The sequence below is a fragment of the Lepisosteus oculatus genome, chromosome 6 (genome assembly GCF_040954835.1).
Source record: "Lepisosteus oculatus isolate fLepOcu1 chromosome 6, fLepOcu1.hap2, whole genome shotgun sequence".
NCBI classification, from domain to species: domain Eukaryota; kingdom Metazoa; phylum Chordata; class Actinopteri; order Semionotiformes; family Lepisosteidae; genus Lepisosteus; species Lepisosteus oculatus.
Genome location: NC_090701.1, coordinates 46,789,713 through 46,816,702, shown reverse-complemented (window position 1 = coordinate 46,816,702; position 26,990 = coordinate 46,789,713). Strand labels below are relative to the sequence as shown.

General features: G+C 40.8%; 1 protein-coding gene across 16 annotated transcripts in view; it reads right to left on the bottom strand.

Annotated features, from left to right (window-relative positions):
• Window positions 1-26,990, bottom strand: part of dtna (dystrobrevin, alpha) — a 146,099-nt gene that overhangs the window by 29,548 nt on the left and 89,561 nt on the right. For 9 of the 16 annotated variants that reach the window (XM_069191494.1, XM_069191500.1, XM_069191493.1 and 6 more), the window contains 10 exons: window positions 25,987-26,200; window positions 24,663-24,748; window positions 21,327-21,481; window positions 19,404-19,509; window positions 18,248-18,414; window positions 16,054-16,178; window positions 12,380-12,463; window positions 8,971-9,072; window positions 7,444-7,524; window positions 2,065-2,157 (listed from right to left, as the gene is read on the bottom strand). In XM_069191494.1, the coding sequence (XP_069047595.1) occupies window positions 2,065-2,157; window positions 7,444-7,524; window positions 8,971-9,072; window positions 12,380-12,463; window positions 16,054-16,178; window positions 18,248-18,414; window positions 19,404-19,509; window positions 21,327-21,481; window positions 24,663-24,748; window positions 25,987-26,200 (1,213 nt within the window). The remainder of the gene's footprint in view (window positions 1-2,064; window positions 2,158-7,443; window positions 7,525-8,970; window positions 9,073-12,379; window positions 12,464-16,053; window positions 16,179-18,247; window positions 18,415-19,403; window positions 19,510-21,326; window positions 21,482-24,662; window positions 24,749-25,986; window positions 26,201-26,990) is intronic. The other 7 variants (XM_069191501.1, XM_069191502.1, XM_069191504.1 and 4 more) reach the window with 4 other exon arrangements.

Below are 26,990 nucleotides of genomic sequence, written 5' to 3'. Positions count from 1 at the left end.
AACTCGGGCCTAGGCCCACTGCGCTCCAGCGTGCACGGAAACGAGTCGCAATTATCAATGACTTTAAAGCGAGGAGACACGCGCTTTAAAATACAGAGCAAGTTATACGCAGATAGAGCGGATGCAACACATGAAACATTTGAAACACAGGGCGAATTCTGATTTTAAAAAATAAATACATCGCTTTTTAAAACAATCTGGCATTTTTTAATGTCAATGTCAGTTGCGAAACGCGTCTGATAATGCTGTCTGTGGAATTCACTCCCGAAAACGTCGATACAGAAAACGCTTGGAAACACTGTGAACTAAGTTAAATTTTAAATTAAGTACATTTCTTAATACTTAGCAGGGCACAAATACATAGTATTTGCTGTAACAGTTCATGTGGTGGAATGACCTTAGATAAAATTACGAAGTCACAATCACTTGTTGACGATAAATGTGGAGGTGTACCTGTATTCCATCCAATAGTTATTAAAATACAGTATGTCATCTGAGTGGAAGAGGAACTCCTAATCAGAGTTAATGAACTGTAAGTGTAACTAACAATGCACAGTAATTACTGTAATAACATTCATGTATACATTATACACAGCAATATAACTCTTTAAAATAGTTGGAAGCTCTATATTTACAGAACAACCACAAAACTATTTCATTTGAATTACTGGTAAGCATAAAACTTCACATTTATCAAGCTTTATTTGGATATTACTGCACTAGAATCAACATTTTTGCAGATATTTCACAGCCTTTTGTCAGAAAATGGCAGTACATAAAAAAGCAGTCTATTGTAAACAGAAAAAAACAGATCAATAATGCTGTTCTGCAGTGCAATTTTTAAAATACAAACATCTTTTTAAAAAATACAGAAGATTTAAGATAACAGTCCCCCAAGAGCTTTTATATTCAGCAAAAGCTTGGTGTTCCGACAAGCTGTGAGATATTTGAATACGTGTCAGAGCCATATTATTTTATAATTTAGAAGTTCACCAAGTTCATTTGAAAACTGTTGGTACTTTTTATTTTTAGTAACACGGTCCATACTAAATTTGAAATTTTTCTAAAAAATCAAACTTCTCTAGTAAAAATCCATTAAGTTATCGTAAAATAATACAAACCACCTCTGACAAAAAAACAAAACAGGATGATGCACTACCTACAATAACTACACTTAATTCCTTACACTTACAGTATATAGCACCTTGCTGGAAACTCCACTCAAAGAATATTACAGATAATGGGGACTCCCCTCCACCGCCACCAGTGCAAAGCCCACACCTGGATAATCTGACGGCAGCCAAAGCGCACCAGTACACTCACCACACACCAGCTACCAGTTCAGAGATGGAGATTATCAGGAGACCATAACTGTTAAAGGCCGGGGCAAAAATTTGGCCAGGACTTTGGGGTTAACAACCCTACACTTCTCGAGAAATGCCCTGGGATTTTCAATAACCACGTAGAGTCAGGATCTTGATTTTACTTCATATACAAAGGAAGGTGCCATTTTTTACAGCATAGTGTCCCCATTACTATACTGGGGCATTAGGACCCACACAGACCACAGGGTGAGTGCCCACCACTGGTCCCACTAACACCTCTTCCAGCAGCAACCTCAGCTTTCCCAGGAGGTCTCCCATCCAGGTACTGGCCAGGTTCACACCTGCTAAGGTTTCAGGTTGAAGCTGCAGGGTGATAAGATGCTGGCTGTATCTTGTGGAGGAGAGGACAATGACCGTACAAATAACTAAAAAAAGCAACAAATAATAAAAGCTCTATTACTCGCACTCAGATGAAGAAATAAAAAACCTAATTCAACTCTACAATTTGAAGCACCTAGTACAATAAACCAGAATTATGATTAAAAAAATTAGAGATGACAGCCTTGGTTTTTAAATTTAGCATATACAGTACAGTTGCCCTAAATCCTTAACTCAGTCATATGTGGTCAGCTCATGCAGTGCACAGGGAAATATCCTGCAAGAGTGAAAAGCAGGCTCAGTCATTGAATCAGTTCGGCTGCACAGGGGTGCTGTTACCAGCTGGGAAACCTGCACTCACTGTGTGGGATTTCTGTGGAGCAGATTGACATACAGCCCGATGAGCACATGTTCATCAGCCAGTCTATCGGCAACATCTAGGCTGTAGTTTAACCTAGAACAATGTGGGTATCCAGACAGACATGGAAATACAAAGAAAAAGCAAGAGCTTTATGAGAAAATGACAACAGAAAAAGGGAATGTAACTCCATGCAAGAACGTATTCAGAACAGAAACCGTGGAAAGTGAAAACACGCAAAACAACATGATCCATATTGCGGTTTATGCAGTGTTATACAGTAAATCTTTGTCAGCAAGTCTTGCCTGGGTCTTGAATGAAAGTTTGTCCTCGCCCTGCAGTGTGTGAGTCTTAATCTGGGCTTCAAGCTCTGGCCTGATGACTACCCCCGAAAAGGAAGCAATGTTAGTGTCTCTGAAGACATCCACCTACCCTGCTTAATGAATGACAGCACATCTGGCTCAGTGTGGCAACACACAATATACTGCTTGATGAACAAAGCAGGAGTCCATAATTAAATACAATGCTTGTAAATGTTATGGAAAATACTCCTGACCACGCTATAATGAATTAGAACAGAAGCTTGGGCTTGGTTATATGTATGTGGTTTATTATAAAATGAGTCTGGGGTCTAATTGCCCCATCCAGTTTTAGAAATGGAGTTCAGAATTACATTAACAGTTATTAGTATTGGGTTATATGCACAGGCTAGTATACAATAGTCAATCCTGGAAATTGTACAGTATTAACCACTTCAGAACAAAGCATTTTAAGAATGACTACCATTTTTAATAATTTTAATAATGAACTAAAGAATGTACTAAGAATGTAATCAAGCCAAAATATGTCATTAAGTAATTGGATTGTGGCTTGTGACTGAAGGGTTTGTTTGACTGACAGAACTCAAAACCAATATGTCTGCAAACAAAGACCAAACAAAACACACACCTAGTCTTGTATTTATGCACACGCATTTAAAGGAAGTGGACAAATCAAATGGAAACACCAATGTAAGCACAATTTATAGGACATTGGGGCTACCATATGTGGCCAGAATGTGGCATAGTGTCTACAATTCTGCAACACCATTCTTCCATGAGAAAGTAAATGAACACGTCTGATTGGCCCAGGAGGCGGAAAATGTTGCCTTGATTGTCATTCCCGAATATCTCAATGGGGGTGTTGCTATCCTGGAAGAACCCCTCCTGCCTACTATGAAGTAAGGATTAGTATAGATCTTGCCTTCGCAGGGAGTGAGTGCACCCAAACGATGCCAGAAACTGTGCCACCCATCAATACAGAACCGAGCACTCTTGGCTGTAGTTAGTTAGGAGGGCGCCACATCTGCATTTACCAGTTTGTCAAGATTATGGTGAGGGATGATTCATCTGGTCTTATAAATGACACTCACTCTTGTATAAATAAAAGTACAGCCATTACATACTCTATACTATCGTTCCCATTATAAACAGATGGGCTGAAGAACCTGCATTTGTAAGTTATATGCCCCTGTTGAGAATCTGAAAAGGTTTGCTTAGATTGCTCTGCTGGATATTGAATTAAGGTAGACATTTAAATGAGAACTAGATTTTTCCACTGCTCAGGCTACTGCCTGTGCTTTTTGCACCACTTGAGTCCCAAGGTGCATTGGGAGGGGTGTAGAGAGGTTTCTGCACTGCGACCTGACTAGGGTGTCCTGCTCTGTTTTCTGCTGCTCGTGCCCCAGACTGAAATTTGCAAAGATATTTAATTGATAAGCAGTTGCTCTCCAGTTTCACCCCTCTTTCAAAGGTACTGAGGTCTTCTTTTGTAGCAATAATCACAGACAACTAGGCCTGTGAAGCACTGTTACCCATAACCCTTAGCATGCTTGGTGTTATTTTCTTAAAGAGGTACTGCAGTTGCAATTTCTCAGACCGATTATTAATTCTCAGTTACAAAATTAATTTATTGACGATGTACAAACTTTGAACTAAGCGTAAAATTGTGAACTTTGTGAAAGTACTGTAAGTCGCCATGCTGACACAAACTCGCATTCAAGTTCCCACGAATTGCGACGTGATGCGGCCCTTCCTGCTCACTAGTCACTGTAATGACTAGTGCAATGTGATGCACAAGCGAATAAATAAAGGTTGAGCAGCAGACATTTCACCACACAGCAATGTTCCGACATGATCTGCATGCAGAAATAATAAATAAGTGTTATCTGTCGGCAAAACTGTCTCTAAATCAAAAGCAATATTTCCATTTGATTAAAAGAGATGACTCACAAGCAGGCTTATCTACTATGTCATAGGGCCACTTGTCACCGCAGTATTTGTTGCCACGTTCTGAATTGCAGAACATGGCTCTGCCCATAGCCGGAACTGCTGTCTATTTTGTGATGTTTTACGAGTCACTGTGTATATTTTACTTTTATTGCGGTATGAAATGCACTCATCAATGCTGACTCTTTCTCACCCCCAAATACGAAGATAGCTCTGCAGTTCCCCTTTCACTGAGGCACGCGCCTCACCTGTGTGCAAGCCCTTGCTTTCAATATGGCCGGCCTCCCTCACTTACCCAGGTGTTTCCATGTTTTTGTCCCCTACCATTATTTTTAAAGAGAAGATTAGTAACAGGCAATTTGATGACATTTCCCAGTCGGACTGACCTGATAATCAGGGAGCAGTCTGGCCTATTGGCCAGTATTCCTATAAATTATCCAGTTATTTGTCAATACTGAATGGAGGACTTGATACAGAAGGAATAACTTTGCACTCAAAATATCTTATTTTGCTCTTTGAAACTATGTCGAGGCTTTATTAAATATTTAAGAAAATATAAATATTTGAACTGTGTGCTTTGAAAACAAATGTTAAGAGTGAATGTTTTGACATCCAGCAGATGTTTTCTGGTTCATTCCGATGTTCCACTGGTTTATTCCAGGTTTGAAGTTTTTGCATGGCAAGCATTTTTGATTGCCTGGGTGTGTTATACTGTACAATATCCCAGATTAATCAGAAACTCCTTGGAACAGCTAGTCAAATTCAAACTTGCGAATGAAAATTCTTCTATTAAATGTGAACATGATTGTTGAGGAAAGATAATGTGTTTGAAAAATACCTGTTCACAAGTGCAGTAGAGGTTGGAGGCTGCTAATATCCTTTAATCCTCCCAAAATGACATTTCCATAAAAAATAATCATTTTTAATGTGTATTAAATTTGTCGTTTGGAAAGAACTGTACTGTAGCCGCATCAACGGCAGTGAAATTGTTCTTAAAAATGAGCAATACAGTTATTTCCAGCATTATGAATATATTACATGGTTGTTGAATCTGGAAGCAATGCATTTTAGCAAACCATCTAGACTGTTTCACAAATTACAAATCATTCATAGAGTTATAAAAATAAAGCATAAAGAATCACATTTACCCTTGTATAGACAAGTACAATTAGTAGTGTGTAGTAAAGAATGTGCCATTACATATCATTCTCATTATAAATAGATGGGCATAAGCACCTGCAATTGTAAATTATATGCTCCTGTTTAACCGCCTGAGAAGGTTTGCTTAGATTGCTCTGTTGGGAATTGAATTAAGGCAGACATTTAAATGAGAACTACAATCATTATTTTCTGTAACTGAGTTTAGACAAGATTAAAAAAAATCAATAACATTCTGCAACTATATGAATTTGTCAGGGCTTCAAGATCCTTAGTAAAATAATTTGGAAATGTCAGTGTTATAAATTTCAAACTGTGAGGTAAGGCAATGCTTTTAATTTGCTACGGTTGTGGTCAAGGGTGTACTTAGAAAGGACAGAGTGATTAGCTAAAGGTTACATTCTACTTCCTGTAAAGGATGTGAAACGTTCACTGTTGTGCGTTATCAATCTGATAACATTTTCAGTGTCTAGTTTTCAGGAAAAGTCAAGGAGTCGAGAGTCACAGTTGTGGGACTTCAGTGCCCGACCCAAAACCAGCCCAAGGATGTACTCACTCCCGGATCAAGTGGCCGAGCAAGCTGAAGACCTCATGAGCAGGCCCGGATGGCACCTACAGAATCTCTTTTACTAATTGCAGCGAAAAATTTCAATGAAAGTCTATGTAGAAAAAAACAACAACTTCATTTTATGTCAAAGCCAGATGGGACTTTTTAAAATAACAATAATATGAAATGTTGCAGAAGGTAAAATTTTGAGTCTGCCGATCTCCCTGTAACAAGCCACAAGCTCACTGCCACCTATCTTGAAGAATTGACACAGGTGCAGCTTCCATTATCTTCATTAAAAAACATTTAATAACAATAATTAAAGATTAAAATATCAGAAAAAATAAAATACTTCCTTTCATGTTTAAATCTATCGAAATGTACCGTAAATTATTAGTATTTTCAGAGAATTCAGTTTAACCCACAGTTTAAATTAATAATTTTATTAGCGATATATTAAAGTGATTCCAAAGAGTGACCTGTAATCACAAAATACTCTTAACACATACTTAAACACTGGGACATCTATTCTAAAGCTGTGTATTTGCTGATATATGATTTACTTTCTCTTCATAAGGTAGGCTCCTAATCTTAATGGGGCAGCCATCCAGTTGCCAACGCATAACAAAATTGCTCTGCACTCTGCAGAGTAAAATTGGAACAAAAACAGGCCTATTCTCATGCCTGTCTTGAAGAAATCATTTGGTTGCTGTCGACTTAATATACCGTATTTGATTTGAGCAGTTCAGTCTCTAATTGTTTTTAACATAACAGGAGGTTATGAAGATCATATCAAATCACTTTGCGTTAGTTTTCTGGAAAGAGGAAACTATGACGACAATATTCAACGTCTGGGTTTAATATGGTATAAGGGTGACATGAAAAGCAATGCACTTATATTTTTAAGCTACTCTGTAAGACTCGATTTAAAATGCGTCATTAGTTTCTTTGCTAGTAGCTTACTATTGTTATTAACCATAATTGGAAATGGAGTGTAATTTATTGTGTCAAATCTGGTCTGTGCTTGATATCAGTGCGGGGCCTGACAGAAGGTACTGCTGTCATAGCAACCAGTAATGCAGAGTGTGTCTATACATACCTGTAGTGGTATAACATGGACTTTCATGGTTCTAGGATTGACACAGTTCGCCGTAGTACTGGTGTTTTAATCAATGGTAAAGTGTGACGCTGCCTAATATTTTATCTTGGACGCGTAGTAAACAAGCATTGAATTCTGTGGAAATTCTGCATCGTTTTCATTTCCCACAGGGCTGACGCATATTCCGCCTGGCCCTGCCGACGGGTTAACTGGAGTTAGAAATTGCGGCTTTGTTCTGTCTCACTGCACTCAGGGGGTTACAGAGGAGCACTATGCACCCGCACAAACAGACGGGCACCTTTGTCACTTACCCCTTCCCCTTCAGCAGAGACGGGGCAGCTCTGACCAAGAGTTTGCTCTGCTCTACTTCGTCGTTCTTGGTGTAAGGTAAGCTTTTGAAACGAAAAAAAATAAAAGAGAGGCAAACAGCAGCAAATAAAGAGAGTGACCAAACTCCACAGGGAAGCCGAGAGCACGCAGAAACAATAAGCATAAAGGAAAAGAGGTGAAAAGGTGGAAAGAAATAAAGAGTAAATTAAAAAGGTGGAGCCAGGTGGTTTCTGGGTGAGAGCTGCTGCTTGTTAGCAGACAGCAACAGGACAGTCTGGCTACTTTCAATTCTCAGAACAGAAAAGGTGGTTTAAAATTCCCGTGCAGGAAGATCAGAAAGATTTTAAGAATGCCTACAGACACTCGCTGGGTTTGGAGATTTTCCACATATTTCACAAATACACAAAGAGAGGCGATGAGCGAACTTGCAATTCTGCAAGAGCGAAAAGCCAAAAAGCCGTTGGACGGCGTCTCCTCTTTGTAGGTTCTCCCCACAGTACAATTAGTACCGCGGCACAAGAAACATGCCCACAAAAAATGCTGAGAAGACCATGATGGAAGAGAGCTAGAGAGCGATGGCCATGCTTCATGACAAGTGGAGACATGAACCATGCTTGGGAGGATTAACGTGAATGGGGCCCGAGCCCCTAATCTGATATCAGACCAGCAACATGTACTCCTTGCATATTACAGAAAAAAAATAGAGGACAAAGACTTGACCGATTCACAATTGGCCTTCAGATTCAGTAAAAATGCTCACCTTATAACAGGAAAAAAAAGGTTTTGGTTCTATATTGCAATATGAGTATATGACAGTCAATATGACTGTGAAAGAGCAGTAAACCTCATGTGTGGATGACACACAAGGGACAGCAAAAGAGAATACTCCAAGAGCTTGCAAAACAGTCATTAATGCCACCAGAACCCAGAAACAATCCCACAAATCTAAAGATGCAAAGTGACACTAGATGGAGGGTGCTTCTGTTGTGAAAAAAGCTTTTATTAGTAAAAAGGGACCGCTGGCACTGGAGACAAGTTAGATTAGAGTTTCCTGCACATGCAAAGCTCTACACTAAATGAGTTTCGTTAGATTCATCAAGACGGAAATTCATGTAGATCCGCTACGAGTAGAATATACTACAGCAGTTCACATCACCTTACACTTACACCAGCCACTTAAATTAGGAGCCTCTTTTTTCCTCATAGACATAGAAGATCAGATAGTTGTAGTTGCACGTTACAACCAAATTCATAATGGAAAATGTGGTGTCTAAAAGGAAAAAAAAAGGATCAAAATGGTTTTGCTGAATAGAGTGACTCTACAATGAAAAAGTGATTACGTACGGTAGCTGGATACAGTAATAGACGTTTATCACGACCCTTTTCAGGAAACAAAGTGGTTAAGCTGAACTAGACAGCACAAGGGTTAATGGGTATGAGCTAATGCTTTAGTACAGTACTCCTACAGTACTACATTACTACACGTATCGTGTTTCCCGGATACTGACCGTGAGTCGCTGGTTAGCTGACTTACATACAGGTTTATTAGAGCATGCTCATCACCATCTGCTTCATCAGTCACGGGACTGGGGTGGTTTGCACCCTCACACCTAAATAATTCAAGCATTGAGGCTGTTATTAGGCAGCAAGGGTCATCAAAGACACATAAAAGAGTATTATCACATGGCCCAAACTTTCACCATTGCAGAGCTTGAAACGACAGAAGAATCTATTCAAATATCATTCGCACATTGAGCACGTTTGCTATAAGCATCGTATCAGTAACTGCTGTAAGCCCTTAATAAAGGATTTCTGGGAAAAAAAAATCAAGCTTACAAATGTGAATATCTCGCCCTCTTCAAAGTACACTTTGCTGTACTACAGAACAGTAGTTAACAAAAATAGACATTTATTTTTTTGAGTTTCAAGAGACGCAGAGTGCTGTACTAAAGCACCCATTAATTTTACTTCTTTGGTGCATCATGTGGAAGTTTGAAAATAAAGCACAGCAAACTGATACAGTGAAACCAAGAGCAAAACTAAACTGTAAGATAAATTATATTAGAGGCTTCAGTGAAAATATAGGTGTCTAAGCCAGATTTCAAAATGTAGTCTCCAACTGATTTGCAGAAGGAACTCCACAGACATGCAGTAGTTCTGCACGTGAGAAGACTCACTGCATAGGGCCTGTCTTTGGCAGAGTAAGAAGGCCTAAATCAGCAGATGGCACATTTCTGGCCTGTACTCTTGCAATAAGTGCTTAAAATAATCCGGTGCTAGACTATTCAGCGCCTTTTACACAAGCAGGTGAAACTTAGTCTGTTTTAAACTTCACTGGGAGTAAGTGCAAGTTAGAGGGGGTGGGAGTTAAGCGCTGTTGCAGGGTGGACTTGAGGCCCCACTGAAGGCTATGTAGCACTTTCGAAAACACAGCGGTACAGTATCACTCATCCTGCTGCTTCTCAGCTAGTCAGTCTTTCGGTCTTTTATACAACTTTGCAAACTGCATAAGCACATTTTGTGACCATTCTCAAGGGCATAAAAGAGGCTTCAAAGGGCTGGTAATGTCAACCTGTTGAAAAGTTAAAACAACGGCCCCTAATTATTTCAGGGAAATGTGAGAAATATGGGCTGTCCTTCTTTAACGCTCCCGTTTCAAGCACTCTTCACTAAATTAGTCACGGTTCCATGTTTCTGAGGTTGTGACCAGGTAAGAGCTAACTGCTACTGCTAATTCTCTGACAATTTGTTTTTGTCCTTTCGAGCTGTGCTGTTTTCATCTTCTCTGACAGCAAGAGCTTCCAACAGCCTGTCTACTGTCTAGTGGACACCTTCTCCAGTTTTTACCCCCGGCCACCGCAGGGCAGCACGCTGTGTCCCCCACGCTGTCTGCATCCTCAGATAGTGAGGCACCCTCAGCAGTGCCCTGACCGCCTGGGCCCCAGGATGCTGCCAGCCTCATCGCTCCAGGCGTGTGGCGAGTGGAGTGTGGTGCCCCTTTGCTTCCAGAGTGCCTTCAACTTCGCCGTGTAAAAAAGTCTGTCGACTCAAGATTTCAAATGACACGGGAGACTTATCTCTTAAACACTCGGAACACCTCGGAAGGGGGAGTTCAGAGCACAGCGTTATCGACGTTATTCTTTTTATCTTGAAAAGATCACGTGGAGACCACCGTCCGTCACTCAGTTCAGGCGGAGATCATTCAGACTGACGATGAATGTCACAGAGACTTTCACAACCACGGCATTCCGTGCATACATAACATTATTATCTGTATATGGATATTTATTATGGACAGTTTATTTAGCATTTACAAATGTGTATATACTGTATGTATGGGGTTATCACACGCAGGTAGAGTTCTGACACATTCTAGAGGTGCAATATATATTTTTCCGTTAATTTCCGAAATGTATCTCGTGTTTTATGTGTCTATGTATATATGGTATGTCAGTATGTGTAACGTGTATGAGCAACTCACCAAGTCAAATTCCTTGTCAGTGAAAACTTACTTATTTGGCCAATAAAGTGATCTATCTCTGATCCCCCTGACCGTCTTAGTTCTGCCATGCTGCCTAACGTGTTATGAGGTGCCTAAGAGAACGTCAGCTCTAATCCTTTTACTGGCAAACTCTGCCCTTATCCCCAAACTATTTTATCCCTTTTTTCTGTTCCAAGTTCATCCCAAACAGATCTATGGCTTTTCCTTAATCCGCTCCCCCTTATCCCTGTGTTAACAGTTACCATCATGTAACTGACGTTTTCTGATGTCGTCATAAGCCATCGCTCACTCTGTGCAATGTTACCCCCTTTTCTGTTATGTTACCCCCTTTGCTAGCATTGCTGTCATTTTTGTAATAACACAAATTTTGCTTTGAGGCAAGTCTTTTGTCTATGATGTGTAATGTGTTTTTTAATCTTGTGTCCCCTCAGAATATTCGTTAAACACTCACCAGTGAAAGTTTTTTTTAATTTGCCAAATACGAGCACCTCTGATGGGCGGGTTCAGAGCACAGAGTTATCGGAATTATTTTTTTATATCTTGAAAAGATCACGTGGAGACCATCATCGCTCAGTGCAGGCTGAGATCATTCAGATTGACGATGAATGTCACAGAATCCTTGAACTGGTAAAAATCCAAAATGTTTTTGGGGGATCTTTGGTTCTGAGAACTAGCTTTGACCACAAACTTCTTGACATTTGAACTTAATTCTTGGAAACATTTAAAAAACATCCCTTGCTTTAGAAAATTACCAAAAAAGCAAAAAAATACACAGAAATGATCTACTTTATTTCCCATAGAAAAGTACCATCCTTTATAATAATAAAAACTATACTGAGTTAAATCTCACAGTAACTATAAAAATTGTATAGCCCAGTTAGTGTCGCAGAAATTAAGACAGTGCTTAGCATGAAAATGCCTGTGTACAACAGCTGGTTTATTCCATTTTTTGTCCTTCAAACATTAAATTTAGGCTTCTTCACGCTCAGTTAACTGCCTCAGTTATTTTATTTTTAGTAATTGCACTTTGAAACAGTCCCCACTGTATGCACGTCATAGCACAGAACCATTTATACGACACGGATATTAACTCATCTGTGGCACCACTCCATCCCACTGAGCTTCTGCGTCATGCAAAATGCACACAATTCCTTCTGCACAAACCTAATAGCAAGTACTTTAGTTTTCAACCCCAGCCTAACCTGGCATTGCATTCACCAATTACAGTAAGAGCATAAAGGAACACTTTGCTTAGAACACTGGGCTTCTGGAAAAAAAAAAGCCTGGTCTTTAGTTATTTAATTAAAACACAGTGGATAAAGTGATTTTATTTGATGCTTCCAGATGAAAGGGTTCACACTCTTTAAACTCCCTTGCCTCACAGGCTGCAGTGTTCTAATGAAACCGATGCTCACCTTTTACTTGTGAAAGGGCTTCCTGAGGTGGGAACTGAGTGAGAGAACATGGAGTCATTCATGCTGTTTACGGGTCTCGGCGGCCTAGTGGGGAGAAAGACATCATCGTTTCTTTAATTGTAAACCTGCCAGCCTGACGTCTCCCTCAGCCTTTTTAAACCTGCCCTGTGAGACCCGCTTTTAAAACGACACTGACGCACTGCCAGGCTGTATGTTCCTTCTCCTGCGAGAACTGTGTGGGGTTTGGGAAAGGAGATAGCTTCTATCTCCAGTGGACCAATTTAGTACACTGTTCCCTTATACCCTGATTGGTAAAAAAGGCAAATTAATTGCATATATAAATTATTATATATATATTGCATTTATATATATGCATGTTTAATATATATGTATCCAGAATATAACATTGAGCCTCATACAAAAGCTATATATATTTTTCCAACAGTCCATAAAATAACAACTCATCTTCCCTCCACATTCATTAAGCATTTGGAAATAATTTAAAACAAGAATGTCATAGTGTGACAAGCTGGACTATCTGAACCATGCAGGAGGCAGAAGCAGGATATCGAAGTGGAACTTATTTCGTATTCCTTAAGCACAGTACATCTAAATAGCTAGAACAGCCTCTTAAAAAAAAACCAAGAAAAGAATAAGAAATTTCCAGGCCTCGGTGTTTCCTTTTCCTTTCCAGTGTTTTCTCCAGCAGCGAGTCTCTACTAATCAGTGCTCAGTTATGACTGACTTGTCACCTTTCGGGAGCCCTTTTCTACTAACTCAATCAGAGCATTAGCATATCAGCTCATCTTAATTAGCCATCAGAGAACAGGGGCGAACCTTACAGTTCGAAATCCTATGGCCGCCAGCCCACACGATGACAGGGTGACCATCCGATCACCATACCTTTCCACTGAGAGTGCAGGCATATTACATTCCACAGTTCATCAGCTTTTCTAATGTATTACAATAGAGGGAGAAAAAATGGAACAATATAGTTGGAATACCAGGCCCGTTTCCTCGCTGGAATAGTCTTTGTGACATTCACACCCATCCTACTCCCCTCCACTTTGTTTTACCAGTTCCTTGCACCTCCAAAAGCGAGGTTTAGTGACCCGGTGGCTGGAGAACGATTTCAGGTCTTCTGCTGCTATACGCTGCAGAGAAACCCAGACCTAACTGCTGCAGCGCAGAGGAGCTACAGCCAGCGGCTCGGACATAACTTCTGTGAGCCACTCGGCGCGGCAGACAGCTTCATCCTGTTTCACTCTGAACAAAACGGCAGTCAAATTAACAAAAGATAAAACCCTTTTATAAAAAAGGCACTAACAAGCATTTTGCTGTACTGCAATCTGTTCTCTTGATTTGTTGTTGCTTTCCCCCATTATTCAAGGCCATTATCAAAAGCACATTTTAAAAAACCAAGCAAAGTCACGAGAATTCTCACGTTTACCGAGTGCAGGAGCACAATTGTGAAATTACTTCATTTCTGATTATGTGCCAAAAGGGGTTTAAAACAAAGGAAGTTTTAATTTTACTTTCCAAAAATCCCAGCTTTCAAATTGCAGTTTTCAAGAAAGCTTAGAACACTTACCAAGTATCGCTTTTGTCCAGCAATGAAAAAGCATAAACACAATTTTATTAAAGTCAAACATCAAACCATTTAATACAGTCCTAAGTGAAATTATTTTACTGTAACACAAGGAAAGAACAAAAGCCCAATAAGTATTAAATCTAGAATACTTATAAATAAAAAACAATCGGGACGGTGTGGTGGCTCTGTGGCTATAGATCTGCGCCTGTGGCTGGAAGGTTGCCGGTTCGTATCCCGCGGCCGGCAGAGGAATCCTACTCCTTTGGGCCCCTGAGCAATGCCCTTAACCCCAAATGCTCCAGGGGCTCCAGCCGTATAAATGGCGCAGACCCTGCGCTCTGACCTCAAGCTTCTCCACCTGTCTGTGTGTCTCATGGAGAGCAAGCTGGGGTATGTGAAAAGACAAATTCTTAATATAAGAAATTGTCTATGGCCAATAAAGTGATCTTATCTTATCATATAGTGCGAATACCTGAAAAGGATAAGAACTGTAATTGTTCTGGATATAAAGATTCACGACAAATCATCCGCTGTTTTAATTTCAACACTTTGAATAGGACTGCTTATGATAATCACTACTGAAAACATCCCTGTCTCTTAATTAAAAGATTGATTTCTGTGGATCTCCTCAGTGGCTCAACTGATAAATGAGCTTGGTCCAAACAGAGGCTGAGCTTTATGACCTGGTCACAGGTCATGCCTGGGTCATGTCACTAGCTGACTGGGACTAGAATTTCCCGAGATCTATTATTAGCTACTGGTGGTAGAGCTGGATTTAGGCTCCTAGTGAAACACAATCCCCTGTATCTTCCTAGGGACTGGCAAGCACAGTGCAGTGCAAGACTCCTCCAGCAGGCAGTGAACCTCCTGGAGATCTCTGCAAAGCTTGCAGCATGTCGAACGACGAATGCAGAGAGAACAGGTCAGAAGAGCTGTGTCTGCTGTTCCTCATTCTGCCCACGGGGGTATGGCAGTAAGCCAAATAATGGCAGATTCTTAAATAAAAAATCTAGATTAACTGTAAAATCATTGTGCTGTCCTGGAGGAGCCAAGTCTCCCCCAGAAGGGAGCATCCACTGAAATGGGACAGATTTCATAGATCTAGACTACTGTTTTAGGTACAGATCAGAGATCGTCTTGCCAGTCTCGCTGACAGGTGGTCATGAAGAATATCTTAAAGTGGAGTTCTTCCACTGACGCTCGATTGAGCCACCAATGATCCTCATCTACAGCAATTTGATCAGCCTACATATGCATTGTTAAATATTTCAAGTATTATTTTTTTGGAGAAAATTAGGACTTATTCTAGTGTTTCCGGTAACTGGTTTGTCTATATCCATTCTCCCATCCATTTTCAGAAACACGAGACACACAGCGAGGCTGGACAGCAAGTCTTTGGACTGGGGGGAGAAAACTGGAGCCCACATAGGAGGTGCCACAGGCCAGCCCTGAGCCCAGAACCCAAGACCTGCGAGGAGGCAGAGTGAATTACTACGCCACAGTGTGGCTCTACCAGTCGATATATCAACAAAACAAAGGCTGCAAAGGCCAGGAGGTTCCACAGGATTCTGGAAGGGCCATTCTAAGGTAATTCTAAGGTTGCAACAGAAGAGAACAGGGTGTCTCAGCAGGTAAGGTTCAGTATGAACCATGAGTACCTTCAGATACACCTGCCATCCTCAGAGCAGGCCCAGGTACAAAGCCACCAACGTCTTACACACGCGGGGGTGTTTGTAATATCCCAGTGCTTGCTCTTAAGCACGCATCTGACAATGTCCCTCCACTGTCTCAAAAAAGCCAGACTAGAATGACAAATGAAATGCAGGACGTGAGTTGAAATCCCACTCCCATCACAACCACCCCGCAAAATAATTTGGAGATCTCTCATTTTCCTTATAGAATTCTGCATTAAGGTTGTTATCCAATTGTAGTCCTGCAATTTAACACACTGGCTGTCTAGATGAGCACTATATTGACAGGTGCTTTAATAAGATGCACAGGGAAATGGTTTGTGTCAAATTAGAAATCAAAGCAAACAACCAAAGACAGTTGAAGGCAGGCAGGCTCTGATATGGATACTTACACAATGTGGGCCAGGTTTAGAGGTTTCTCAGGCTGGTCAGGGAACATTGGGTGCAAAGGCTCACGACTGGAAGCACAGCTTAGGGACTTGCTAAGTGCGTTAGTTAGCTTCTTAGCAGGAGATTTCTAGGAGGAACAAGGAGGCTGTGGGTGAGTTTGGGCGGAAGAAGCAGAACTACAGTCAACATCCCGACGAGCACAACAATGACAAGTAATCTAATGCAATGGCAAATTTTTAGTTTAAATATAAAAACAGTGATCAAAAACACATGAAGAAACAGTCTTGTCAAACGAAATTGAAAAAAAATTGATAATGTTTGCTATAAGATGGATCTGCTACTGTGAAAATATTTTTTGCCAATTTTATAATTTATCTTTAAGAGCAATAATCCTACTGTGGGGGAATCAGAAACTACATTATGTAATACTTAATAGCAATGTGCAAACTGATATTTTTGTTATCAGGACTGATATCGATATTAGTTAAATTCCTTTGCTACAGCATAAGATGTTCATCTATTTTTAAAGCAGACTATTAGATTAAATTAGCCTGTATTAGAATTAATGACTGAAGTAATGATGAACGTGCAGTTGCACAACAGCTCTCTCCATGAGAGACCTAAGTCTTTCATTACCCACAACTCTGGGATACATTTGACATTTTTTGAGCTTTCTTGGATATTGTCGTAACCTTAAAGACAAAGGTTATTGTGAAGACTTAAAAAAATGTCATTTTCTGCTCCAGTTGTTGCAATCGGCACGTGAGTAATTTAATGCTTCCTTCTCCACACAAAATCGATGGACAGAGGCGGTCATCTTCATGGTGGGGTGGAAGTCAACACGCAACTTACTGTTCAATGGGCTTCTCCTTCACCACATTCTGCGTGAAAAAAGACACTGGACTGTTTCGACCGCGGTGCATGTCAGCCCCCGGCCTGTGCTTCAGAGGCACAATCCCTCGCTGTAGAGCGCGCCTACAGAGGAGTTCACACCCTACCAAAACCACCGCAGGAGCACGGCTGGGTCCGCCCACTCTATTAAAACCGGTTTTCCCTGTGGCCGACGTGCGTGCGAAACATCGACGAGGGCACATACAACGACGCATACAATAAAAACCGTTCTGAAGAAAACCGGTACTGAAGGCAATTTGAAGGTCTGCGGAGTTCTCATTTTGTTGAAGAGCGTCAGGGTATTGTCAAGGATCAAGGATGTGGCCATCCCATTTAAACGGAGCAGAAGAAAGGGCAAAACTGCACTTTTAAAAAAGTATTTGTAGCAATATTACAAGAAATCTATGTATACAGTATATAAAGAATTACATTTTTAGATTGTTCAATATGAAATCTTAGGATGTGATTTAGACCAATAATGCATATTCCTTATTTTATGTGATTTATGCAGGAGTGTGCAAGATTGGCTTAATCTACTGAATTTAAATTCTCTACACGGTGCGAGATTTGGATTTAACAGTTGTCAGTGTGGTGACATGATTTATGTGAATTCTGCACTAATTGGTTAATGATATGAAAATACATTTTAAGAACTAATACAAGTTTGCAAAAGGCAGGGAGACCTGGGAGGTCTAAAGCAGGAATTTTCCTTTTTTACAATATAACATATTGACATGAGTTTCTCGGTTCATAGACTGTATGCTCTGAGGTAATAATTTTCGATACTAGAGAAGTACAAAATTGTAACCTTGTTGAACTTGCATCCACAGTACGTCTGCCAGTATTTGTACTACAAAACTCATGCATGCATAACATGATTTTTATAACAATAAATCGCCGTCAACCAGCCATTAGCAGAATGGGTGCTTTAAGAAAGAGGAGGGAAAAGTAACATTTTGCCCAAATGTTGGTCCTCAATTCAATCAGATCGATTTTCCGGTGGTGAACGGTTAAGAAACAGTAAGTGGCCTCATTAACTTCCCATTTCCAATCGGATTCTTATTGACCGAGCGTGCGAGGGCAGAAAGCCACCGGCCTTCCCCTCCTCTCCGAAGCCGAACCGAGATCCTCGAGTGATCTTTAATTTCCAAAGGTGACTTTAAACGAAAAAAAAAACCCTTTGAAAACAACGGGGATTTTTATTCCAGGTCACTGACCCGACAGCAAAACAACACCACGCCGCACTCTGATGCGCAGGAAGGCCCTGCAAGCCAGGCAGAGGCAGAGGCAGCCCTGGATTCTTACCCATGATGTGTACTCCTTCATTTGGTGCTGGTTGCTATGGGAACCACTCGCATGGCCCCTCCAGAAACAGTCCTGACAAAGCTGGTAATTATGACACTGCTGGCACCGATAGCGGAACCCCATCATACTCTCGCTGTGGCAGTACGAGCACTCCACGGGGTGAAAGACTGCAGGGCGGGGGGTGGGGGGCAGAGAGAGAAAGAGAAAAGGCTGTCAGAGTCGCGTTTGTGTACCAGGAAAACAAGCAGGAATCTGTCAGGCCTCTGCGTCTGCAGCTGGGTAACTTTGGCACAGAGCGGTAGCTTTTTTTTTTTACAAAACAAAAAACCCTAAGCATCTCCCCCCTATAATGGCAGATTTGTGTAAGTCCGACTCCTGCCATTCAACTGTAAAATGGCAAAGGCGTCAGATCGACTGCTGGCTAAATACCAAATATCCTCTCTCCCATAATGGCGTTGGTAACGGAATCGGGGGTTGGAGATGATCTGTGTGGAGGGCAGGCCAGTCATCAGGCCAGTCAACACAATCTGATGCGTGTTTCCGAAACGTGGTTTAATGCCTGATGTTCTATGTCGCAACTGATAAATCATATACTTCAGCACCGTGCCAAAGACAGATTGGGCATGTTTTGACAGAAATGTTTTAAAGCACTCTGCAGATGCACTCAAGACACCTTGTATAATCTTGCTCATTAACCATGATTTAACAGACTCAATCATTAAATCATTTAAATTGCAATATCATGTCATTAAAATTGATGTTCAGTGTTCACAATCTGATGATGTATTACACTAAAGATTTAATTAGAAATCAAACTGCTAGAAATTATTACCGATTCTTTCAAATGTGAGAAGGATCTTACAATTTTGTAAGTTTAGTTAAACCTCTTACCTCTTTTTCCTGCTAACCCTGCATTTCACATCCTGCTTCATCCACAATTCCCAATTTGGGATTTTATTTTTCCTTAATTCTGTCCAGGATTCAGACCGTTAAGATATTCATGTTTTTGAAAAAAGAGGAGTCAACTGAGCAGCTGCACTTGCTTTTAAATGCTGAGGTTTATGTCTAGCTTGGTGTGTTATTCAGAATTTGGTCACATGCCTTTTCTATTAGCATTGCAAGCTGCCAAAAAAATACTTTTACATATAAAGCTCACCATTTTCTACATTTGCCAGTCGATGCATGAGTGGTAGCCAGACCAGACACTGAGGAGGTGGATCAGACACAACTGAGTCCAGGAAAACGTTGAGGGTAACCCTTTTCTGGGAATACGCAAGAAAGAAAAAAAACATGTTATACACTTCCACACAGATACATACTGTAGACAAGGGAATGTTCTAGTTTTGAACAAAAAAATATTTTTTACTTGCAACAAATCGGCAATAAAAGCAAAACTGATTCAAGGTTAAAAATCCACCCGGACATTGCAATTTTATAAAGTGCTGCTAAGAACGTGGCTGACAGCTGTGAACAGATCCCACTTATCAAGAATCTGCTGATCCTGAAATAAAATAACGGTATGATCTAGAAATAGAGAATGGAATCTATGTACATCATTCACTCTTTAACAACAGAGAAGCAGTTAACATCATCCAGTAATATAAAATAAAGAAAGAATATTGAATGGCATCAGCAAGCCCATAACAGACTGGTGATTTCAAATGTTCTGTCAGGGCTAATACATTAAAACCTTCAATACTGGGCAACACTGAAATAACACCAGAAAGCCAGGAAATGGGTTCGGGTCCATGCTCATGAATATGCTTGTAATTGTAACCCAAACAGAACCTGCTTGTGGTTCATTAACTTTCCTAATTTTCTTTTTAACTGTACAGATACAGAGATTCTATGGATGGGCCCTTAAAATGCTAAAACATTACTCCCATTAAGCAAATAAGTCAGATATAAATGTTATTTTGTTATTATAGAATAAAAGAGAAAAAAATCCTTGCTTTAGCAGAACTTACACATAGTAGCATGTGGAAAGCAAGTAAGATCAAGGAGCCACAATGTCAAACTGTTCACTGCAATAAGTCATAGCTCCCCTCAAAAAAAGGAGTCAAGAGTTTTGTCGGGCCAAACAAAGAAACCCTTAGAAGGACCACTTTAATGACCTCTTCCATCCAACAGGGGGCAGGGTTGTATTGTTGGGCCCAGCAGGAGGAACCATTTGCCAAGCGCTGACTGAAGAACTAAATCAGGGCTTTTTGTTTAAGAACAAAACAGGATCTCCTGCCGCTGACTTGCTGTCTATGACATTTGTGCAACTGTACATTTGTGTTGTGTAATTGCTCTCACTGCCACCTCTTAAAAAAGACCAACACTTACTTGTTAAAGACTACCAGAACAAAAAAACGTCTTTTACTTAGTCACCTAAGTAAAAGGCAACAGGCAAGTCTGTACTTCTATTTTTCTTTCCAGAAGGGGACCCTAAAACCACAGAGTATCCCGGAAGAGCTGAAGTATTTTAGGGGGGATGACTCTCGCCATCCTTGTCTTTGTATCCAGAGTAATATCCTCGCCCCTGGGAGAGGTGGCTGGGGTAGGGGAGGTGATTATTCAATCTTTCGAACAATATCTGGGTACTTCCAAAACAGAAAGAAAGGAGGCATTCGCTAACTCCTCTTCAAAACGAATACAATTTCTAAACCGTGCCACTGTTATCTCTGTCCCTCCTAAAGGCTGGTTAACCACAGTCAATTCATCTTTGCAAAACGTCTGCTAAAAGTAACAGTAGATGGCAAGAGGAGAAGGCACGTGTGGATCAGAGGATCTAAATCAAGCAATGACTGATTCCTGATATCCTGCAGAGAGGGAGGAGTCTGGTCATCTACAGCCTCGAAAATAGGACATTTCAGCACCATGAGGCCATCTGCGAATTTTCGTCCAAATCAAAGCGCTCTTGCTTCAGAAACCCCTAAAGCAGTTTGGGGTGAACAGCGAGACTTGATCACCAGCAGATATGCAGAGCGGGATCAGGACAGCCCAGGCGCGGCGCTGGAGAGAATCAGTCTGCATGAATGACGGACACCCCACACTGACGGCAATCAATGAATATTAAACAGCAGGCCAGACTCACCTGCTGTGCAAAGCAGGACCTGGCAGCCTGTTCAGTGTAACCAAAGGAAGGTCCCTCAAAGACTGTGGTGGGCAGTTTCAGCACCTCCCTCAAGAACAGGTCAAACTTCGAACATATCATCGCCCCTCCGGCATCAGCAATGTGTGGGAAAATATCTGAAAACAGAATAAGGAAGCACCTAGTACGGCTGGAACAAATTAGAAGTGCCCAACTTCTTCCAACAGAAAGAAGGCATTTGTGTCTGAAAGAAATGTAAACCAGTGACATTTTGGCTTCCATCATCCAGATCACAGCTAGTGATCTTATCAGCACATTTGTTGGTGCATCTCCCTGTAATTTAATTCAAGCTGAGATCTGACAGGTGATATATTTTTATTCACAATTCATCTCTGCCCTGCTGGCTTTTTCACTCAACGTGGAAACCAGAATAAAGAACACAAGACTGCAAGGCGAGTTAAAGATTTCTGGAGGAACAACAGTAGTCATTAGAGAACTGACCAGGATGTTACTGACAAGCAAGAAATCAAACAGTCAAGGGGCAGGGTTCTGTGAAACTTCTTCCTCATCTTATCTTGTGTCATCTCAGTGTTTATAACTGCCCTTATTTTGGGGATGAGTATCCAGGCCCGTATAGAGAAAATCTTGTTGCTGTAGAAAAATGTATTCCTGCCCTGTGTCTGGAATATTTCACTTAACACTTGAACTACAACTGCAACAAGCAATTATCAGTGTTAACCATAGTTTAACGAATCACAAAGGACTCATACTGTAGCAGTGGTATGAGCATACATGAGGTACGTACTGGACATGTACTGGACAGGTTTGTCAAACAGGTTTGTCCAGCAAATAATTTTTGTTGTTAAACTTGTTGATATAGAGTATTTCTTACAACCATGTCACAGAGGATGTGGTAAGAAGTGACAGGTGTTTTGTAGGAGTCAAGGGACTGGTGGTACGAATTAGTGAATAAGCTCTGCTGGAGAGATAGGGTTCTAACAATTTGGTCAGCAACTGTATCTGATTCAGACTGTACCATGTACCAAGGATTTTGAATAATAATCATATTAGAGTGCCATGTTCTCGCCTGATGTCTCTTTTTTTCTCCAGTAGCAAGAGGATGAAACAGCTTTAGCAAAGATCAGAGAGATGTATAAAATGTGATAATTGTAGAACATAAAAAGGCTGTAAATAACTTAAAGCTTGAAAAAAAGGTGGCCTATTATTTACAACAGAGCATAGTGAAGTGCAAAGGTTACAGTGAAAAGCAGAGACTGGTAATGTCCTGGCAGAAAACTGTACAGTGTAAATGTACTGGTCCAAGTTCACTGGTAACATGGGGTGTTTCAGAAGCCTGTGGAGATCAAATGATAATGCCCTCATAATGTATGGTTAACACTATGCAATCATAAACGTGCCAGATCTTAAGATAAGATCACTGTATTGGCCATATACAATTTCTCACATTCGGACTTTGTCTTTTCGCATACCCTGACACACAGACAGGGAGGGAAGCTTGGTCAGAGCACAGGGTCAGCCATTATACAGTGCCCCTGGAGCAGTTGGGGTTAAGGGCCTTGCTCAGGGGCCCAATGGAGTAGGATTCCTCTGCTGGCCACGGGATACGAACCGGCAACCTTCCAGCCACAGGGGCAGATCCTGAGCCACAGAGCCATCGCTCCGCCCTGAGACTGGCACATTATGAATTTGTTTCTCTTCATATAAACAGAGAAAAGTTATGAGATACCCACATTTTAAACCAAACTGATGATAATCCTAGCCACACAGATCAGTCTTAAACCAATTTGATAATCTTGTTTTAAAGTACATAGCCTCTTGGAAGCAGTTCTTTCAAATATGTTATTTTTTTAAAATCTTAGGCATTTCACGCAGCTCTGATATAGTAGGGAGTCACATCCCTCATGAAGAGGGCTTCATATAATAGCCACACTGATCTCTCAAAAACATTCAATTTAAATATTTATATGAAATGGAAAGAATAGACTGAAACTGTCAATCTTCAAATAAAAAAAAAATTATAGTGACCTCTGTTTTCCAGACACAAATCGTACAAATTGTTTCAGAATTACAATATAACCCAGATTTTGAAATTTTTGTTTAAATTAAACTCAGCTACAATATGCACTTGCACTTAAAATACATGCAGTGAGAAATAATGGGCCAATTGACAAGGGGGTTCAAATGTATTGCACAATGGAACACGCTGGAAACGTCCAAAGGCAAAATCCCTTTTACAATGCGTAAATAATTCAACTGGCAGCACAAGAGGGCAAAATACTACCGGCACAGTCACAGAAATTAACATAACAATTAACAGAAAAGGGGCTTAAAATGAAAAAAATATCATAATGAGTAAACAGACTGATACGACTGTACTTGTTATGACTATCTCTCTGGTAACCTGCAGATCGGTTCAGTATAAAGTTCTGTTCATAACTGGATACGGTGAACTCCAGGTTAAACGGACTTCGGATTCAATGGGCAAAATCTGCTAAGGAGGAATTTTGTCTGTTTAACTATAAAGACCGGACTTTCACTGTAATAACACATCACTTACAATGGCTGTTGTTTGTGTTTCGCATGCTTTAGCGAATTTTGTAAAAACGACGTGTTAAAAAAATACACCGAAATGCAAACAATATGTAAAAAAGCTCTGCCAAATATGCAAATAATAACACAGGGTAAAAAGAAATACTACATCACATTCGGGCTTATCAATGCCCTCCTGCAGGGGTAGGTCAGTTCCTTACAATAGGTGTTGTTTGTTTTCATCTGCTTCGCTAAATTTTCTACAGTATGAAATAATGAACTGATATATTCACGATAAAAAGGCAAGTGAATACATTTTCATTGACTGTGTTGATTGCAATTGTTAAAAAATAAGTCAAAAGATACAGAAAGCTTATTTATACACACAATATATAGTGTGTATACAGTATATATATATATGTATTTCTCATGTAATAGTGTATTTTGGGCTGAAAAACTGTTTGAGATTTAACAAACAGCAATAACAGACACTGATATTAGTCCCTTAAATACTGTCAAACTGAATTTCCTGTGCACACAATACTATAAGAGATTCAGTGACCAAGTTCTCTCTCAGCACTGAGATGCCATAAGTCATGCTGGGTGATATTTATAGGTGTTTTATGTTTCTGCTGCCTCTTTAGTCAGATTTAAGCAAATGAGTTCCACAAATAAGCGCCCATGACCGGCAACAACCCCGTATCCTGTATCCTGAGAAGCATGAGGTCATTTTTGAAACTACAAGAACTGATTTAAACCCCAAAGTGCGAAAGGTAATGGACAACTTACACCTTAATTTGTCTAATATCTTTCCTCCACAAATTGTTCCCAAAGCCATCTTCACAGCGAAGACTGAGATTTTGCCATGGCCTTCCCTGGATTAAGACAAAAAGTGAAGACAAAAGTCAGGCTCACTCACTGCACCCCAAGATCTTCAAAATAGTGTCCATTAGGACTGATTAGAATAATCTAACCTGTTTAGAGAGAAGGCTCAGAAAGCAATTAGCCTAAATGGGCTCTGAAGAGATCGCAAGCTTTGTTTACCTTTCTGTGCAAATGTCAACCCCAATGAGAACCTGTGAATCCCGCAGACAGGAGGTAATGACCTCCTGTCACTCAGCCCTGTCAAGAGCCAACCACATTTCCCCCCATTAAAAGTACTGCCGCAGCCTCATTAGCTGTTATTTATACCTGTTTCCGCTGCAGATGTAGCTCGTAGCACTGCGGCAGCTTAACCAAGAGACACGACAGAGAAAATAACGCCCCGATTTAAGAAAGTGCTGCCAATTGTGGGCATTAAACGATCCTGTGGCACTGTTCACAAGCGCTACATGAGTATTAACTCCAATGTCTCCGCTGCTAAAGTGGCTACATTCGTCTCTTGTCTGGCACCATGTGACGTTCCCGGATTTCCACTTCCATTCGACTGGTGAGGGAATGTCTCGCTTCTTTGCCTGATCTCCTGCGCAGGGCGGGTGCTACTGCACAATGGCTACCGCGCCCCCACCCTGGTGGGCGGTGTACCCCAGTGTCGGATGAGACGTTTTCCCTTACTGTGACTGAAGCTTTCTGGGATCAGAAAACACGACGCAACTCCAAGCAGCAATGATGACTGGTCAGCAAATGGCGAACAAGGCCCCTTTCAGAGAGTGAGCCCAACACATCCCTTCCAAACTAAACTCTGTCGCTGCTTTCAGACGGGGCTAAATGGTAAACAACGAAGCTGCTGAGAAGTAATTTCAGGAACTTAAAGCCAAGTGAGTGGTTGGTCTTCTGTCCGCTTTTAAAGGAGATTTTAGGAAGCAGCAGTTCTCATCAAAAACACTAAAATCGTTAACTGGTTACCTTAAATGGGTTTTCATGGCATATTAAGTGGATAAAAAAACATTTCATTTGCCCACGGAAAATCCAGAATGGCTGTCAATACATTTACTGTACAGTAAATCTCTCTCTGAAACACAGTTGCAAAATCAAGAACAGAGTGCCAGCCCGTTTGTTCATTTTCCCGTCCCTGAGATCACAGACGTAACGCCGACAAAAGTCCATGCCGTGCCGCTCAGGAAGCGAACCGAGCGGCGAGGCGCGGGGTGTCCCAACCAGCCCCCAGACTTACGGGTCGTACGCCGCCAGCAGGAAGTTGAGCAGCAGGCTAATGGACTGCTCCACGTTGATCTGGTGAGTGGTCGGCATGCGCTTGTTCAGCTGGTAGAAAATGGTGGACAGTATTGCTTCCAGGCGAGCCACAGTGATCTCCGCGTTGGGATCCATTGTGTTCAGACCATTTTCTCGGAAGGCCTCGATAACATTCCAAACGTCAACCAGGTGTACTGCGCGAGACAGGAGAAGAACGGAGCACAACGATTAGGGTACCACTATCAACCATATAAATATATTTAAATCCAAAAATGTATATCATCAATGACGTCCAGAAACTGTTCTTATTTTCAGCTACCACATGTTTTTTTAGCTACACGATTCCATATGTATATTCCCTATTAAGCATAAAGTAATGCATCTTTTGTTTTACAACAATAATGACAGGAAGTATTCATAGAAAAGGTTAAAACATTATAGGGTTTTATAAAGTATATAAACTTTATACGGGTAGAATGAGAACACCAAAACTTTTCCAGAATAAAAATTTCCACAGTAAATTACCACGTTTTGATGCAGAAAATGGTTATAAAGAAGGTGGAATACTGTTGCCTACTTTTAAAAGCTTCCACTAACAGCCACATTCAGTATGTATAATAAATGTATACTCCTAAATTCATATCGTTTATGATGTTCAGAGATCTGTTATTTTTATTGTCAGCTACCAAAATTTCCCTTTACTTACAAAAGTCCGTATTATCATTCCATGTTAAGTGGATTTAGAGTTGATAAACCGTATGGAATCTGATTAAATGAAGCAATCGTTTCACTAACATCTAACGCACCACAAGTGCAGCCTATCGATAGTCTTTGGCCAGTGAATCACACAACGTGCAGCGCCGTGGTGCAGGCAACACGGGACTAAGAACTGGCGCGTGTTCTGAATGGCTGCATCTGTCAGAACGAGCACAACTCCGTCTGACTCGCTCAATCCAATGGTGAGGCACAGACTTCTAAGTTAGC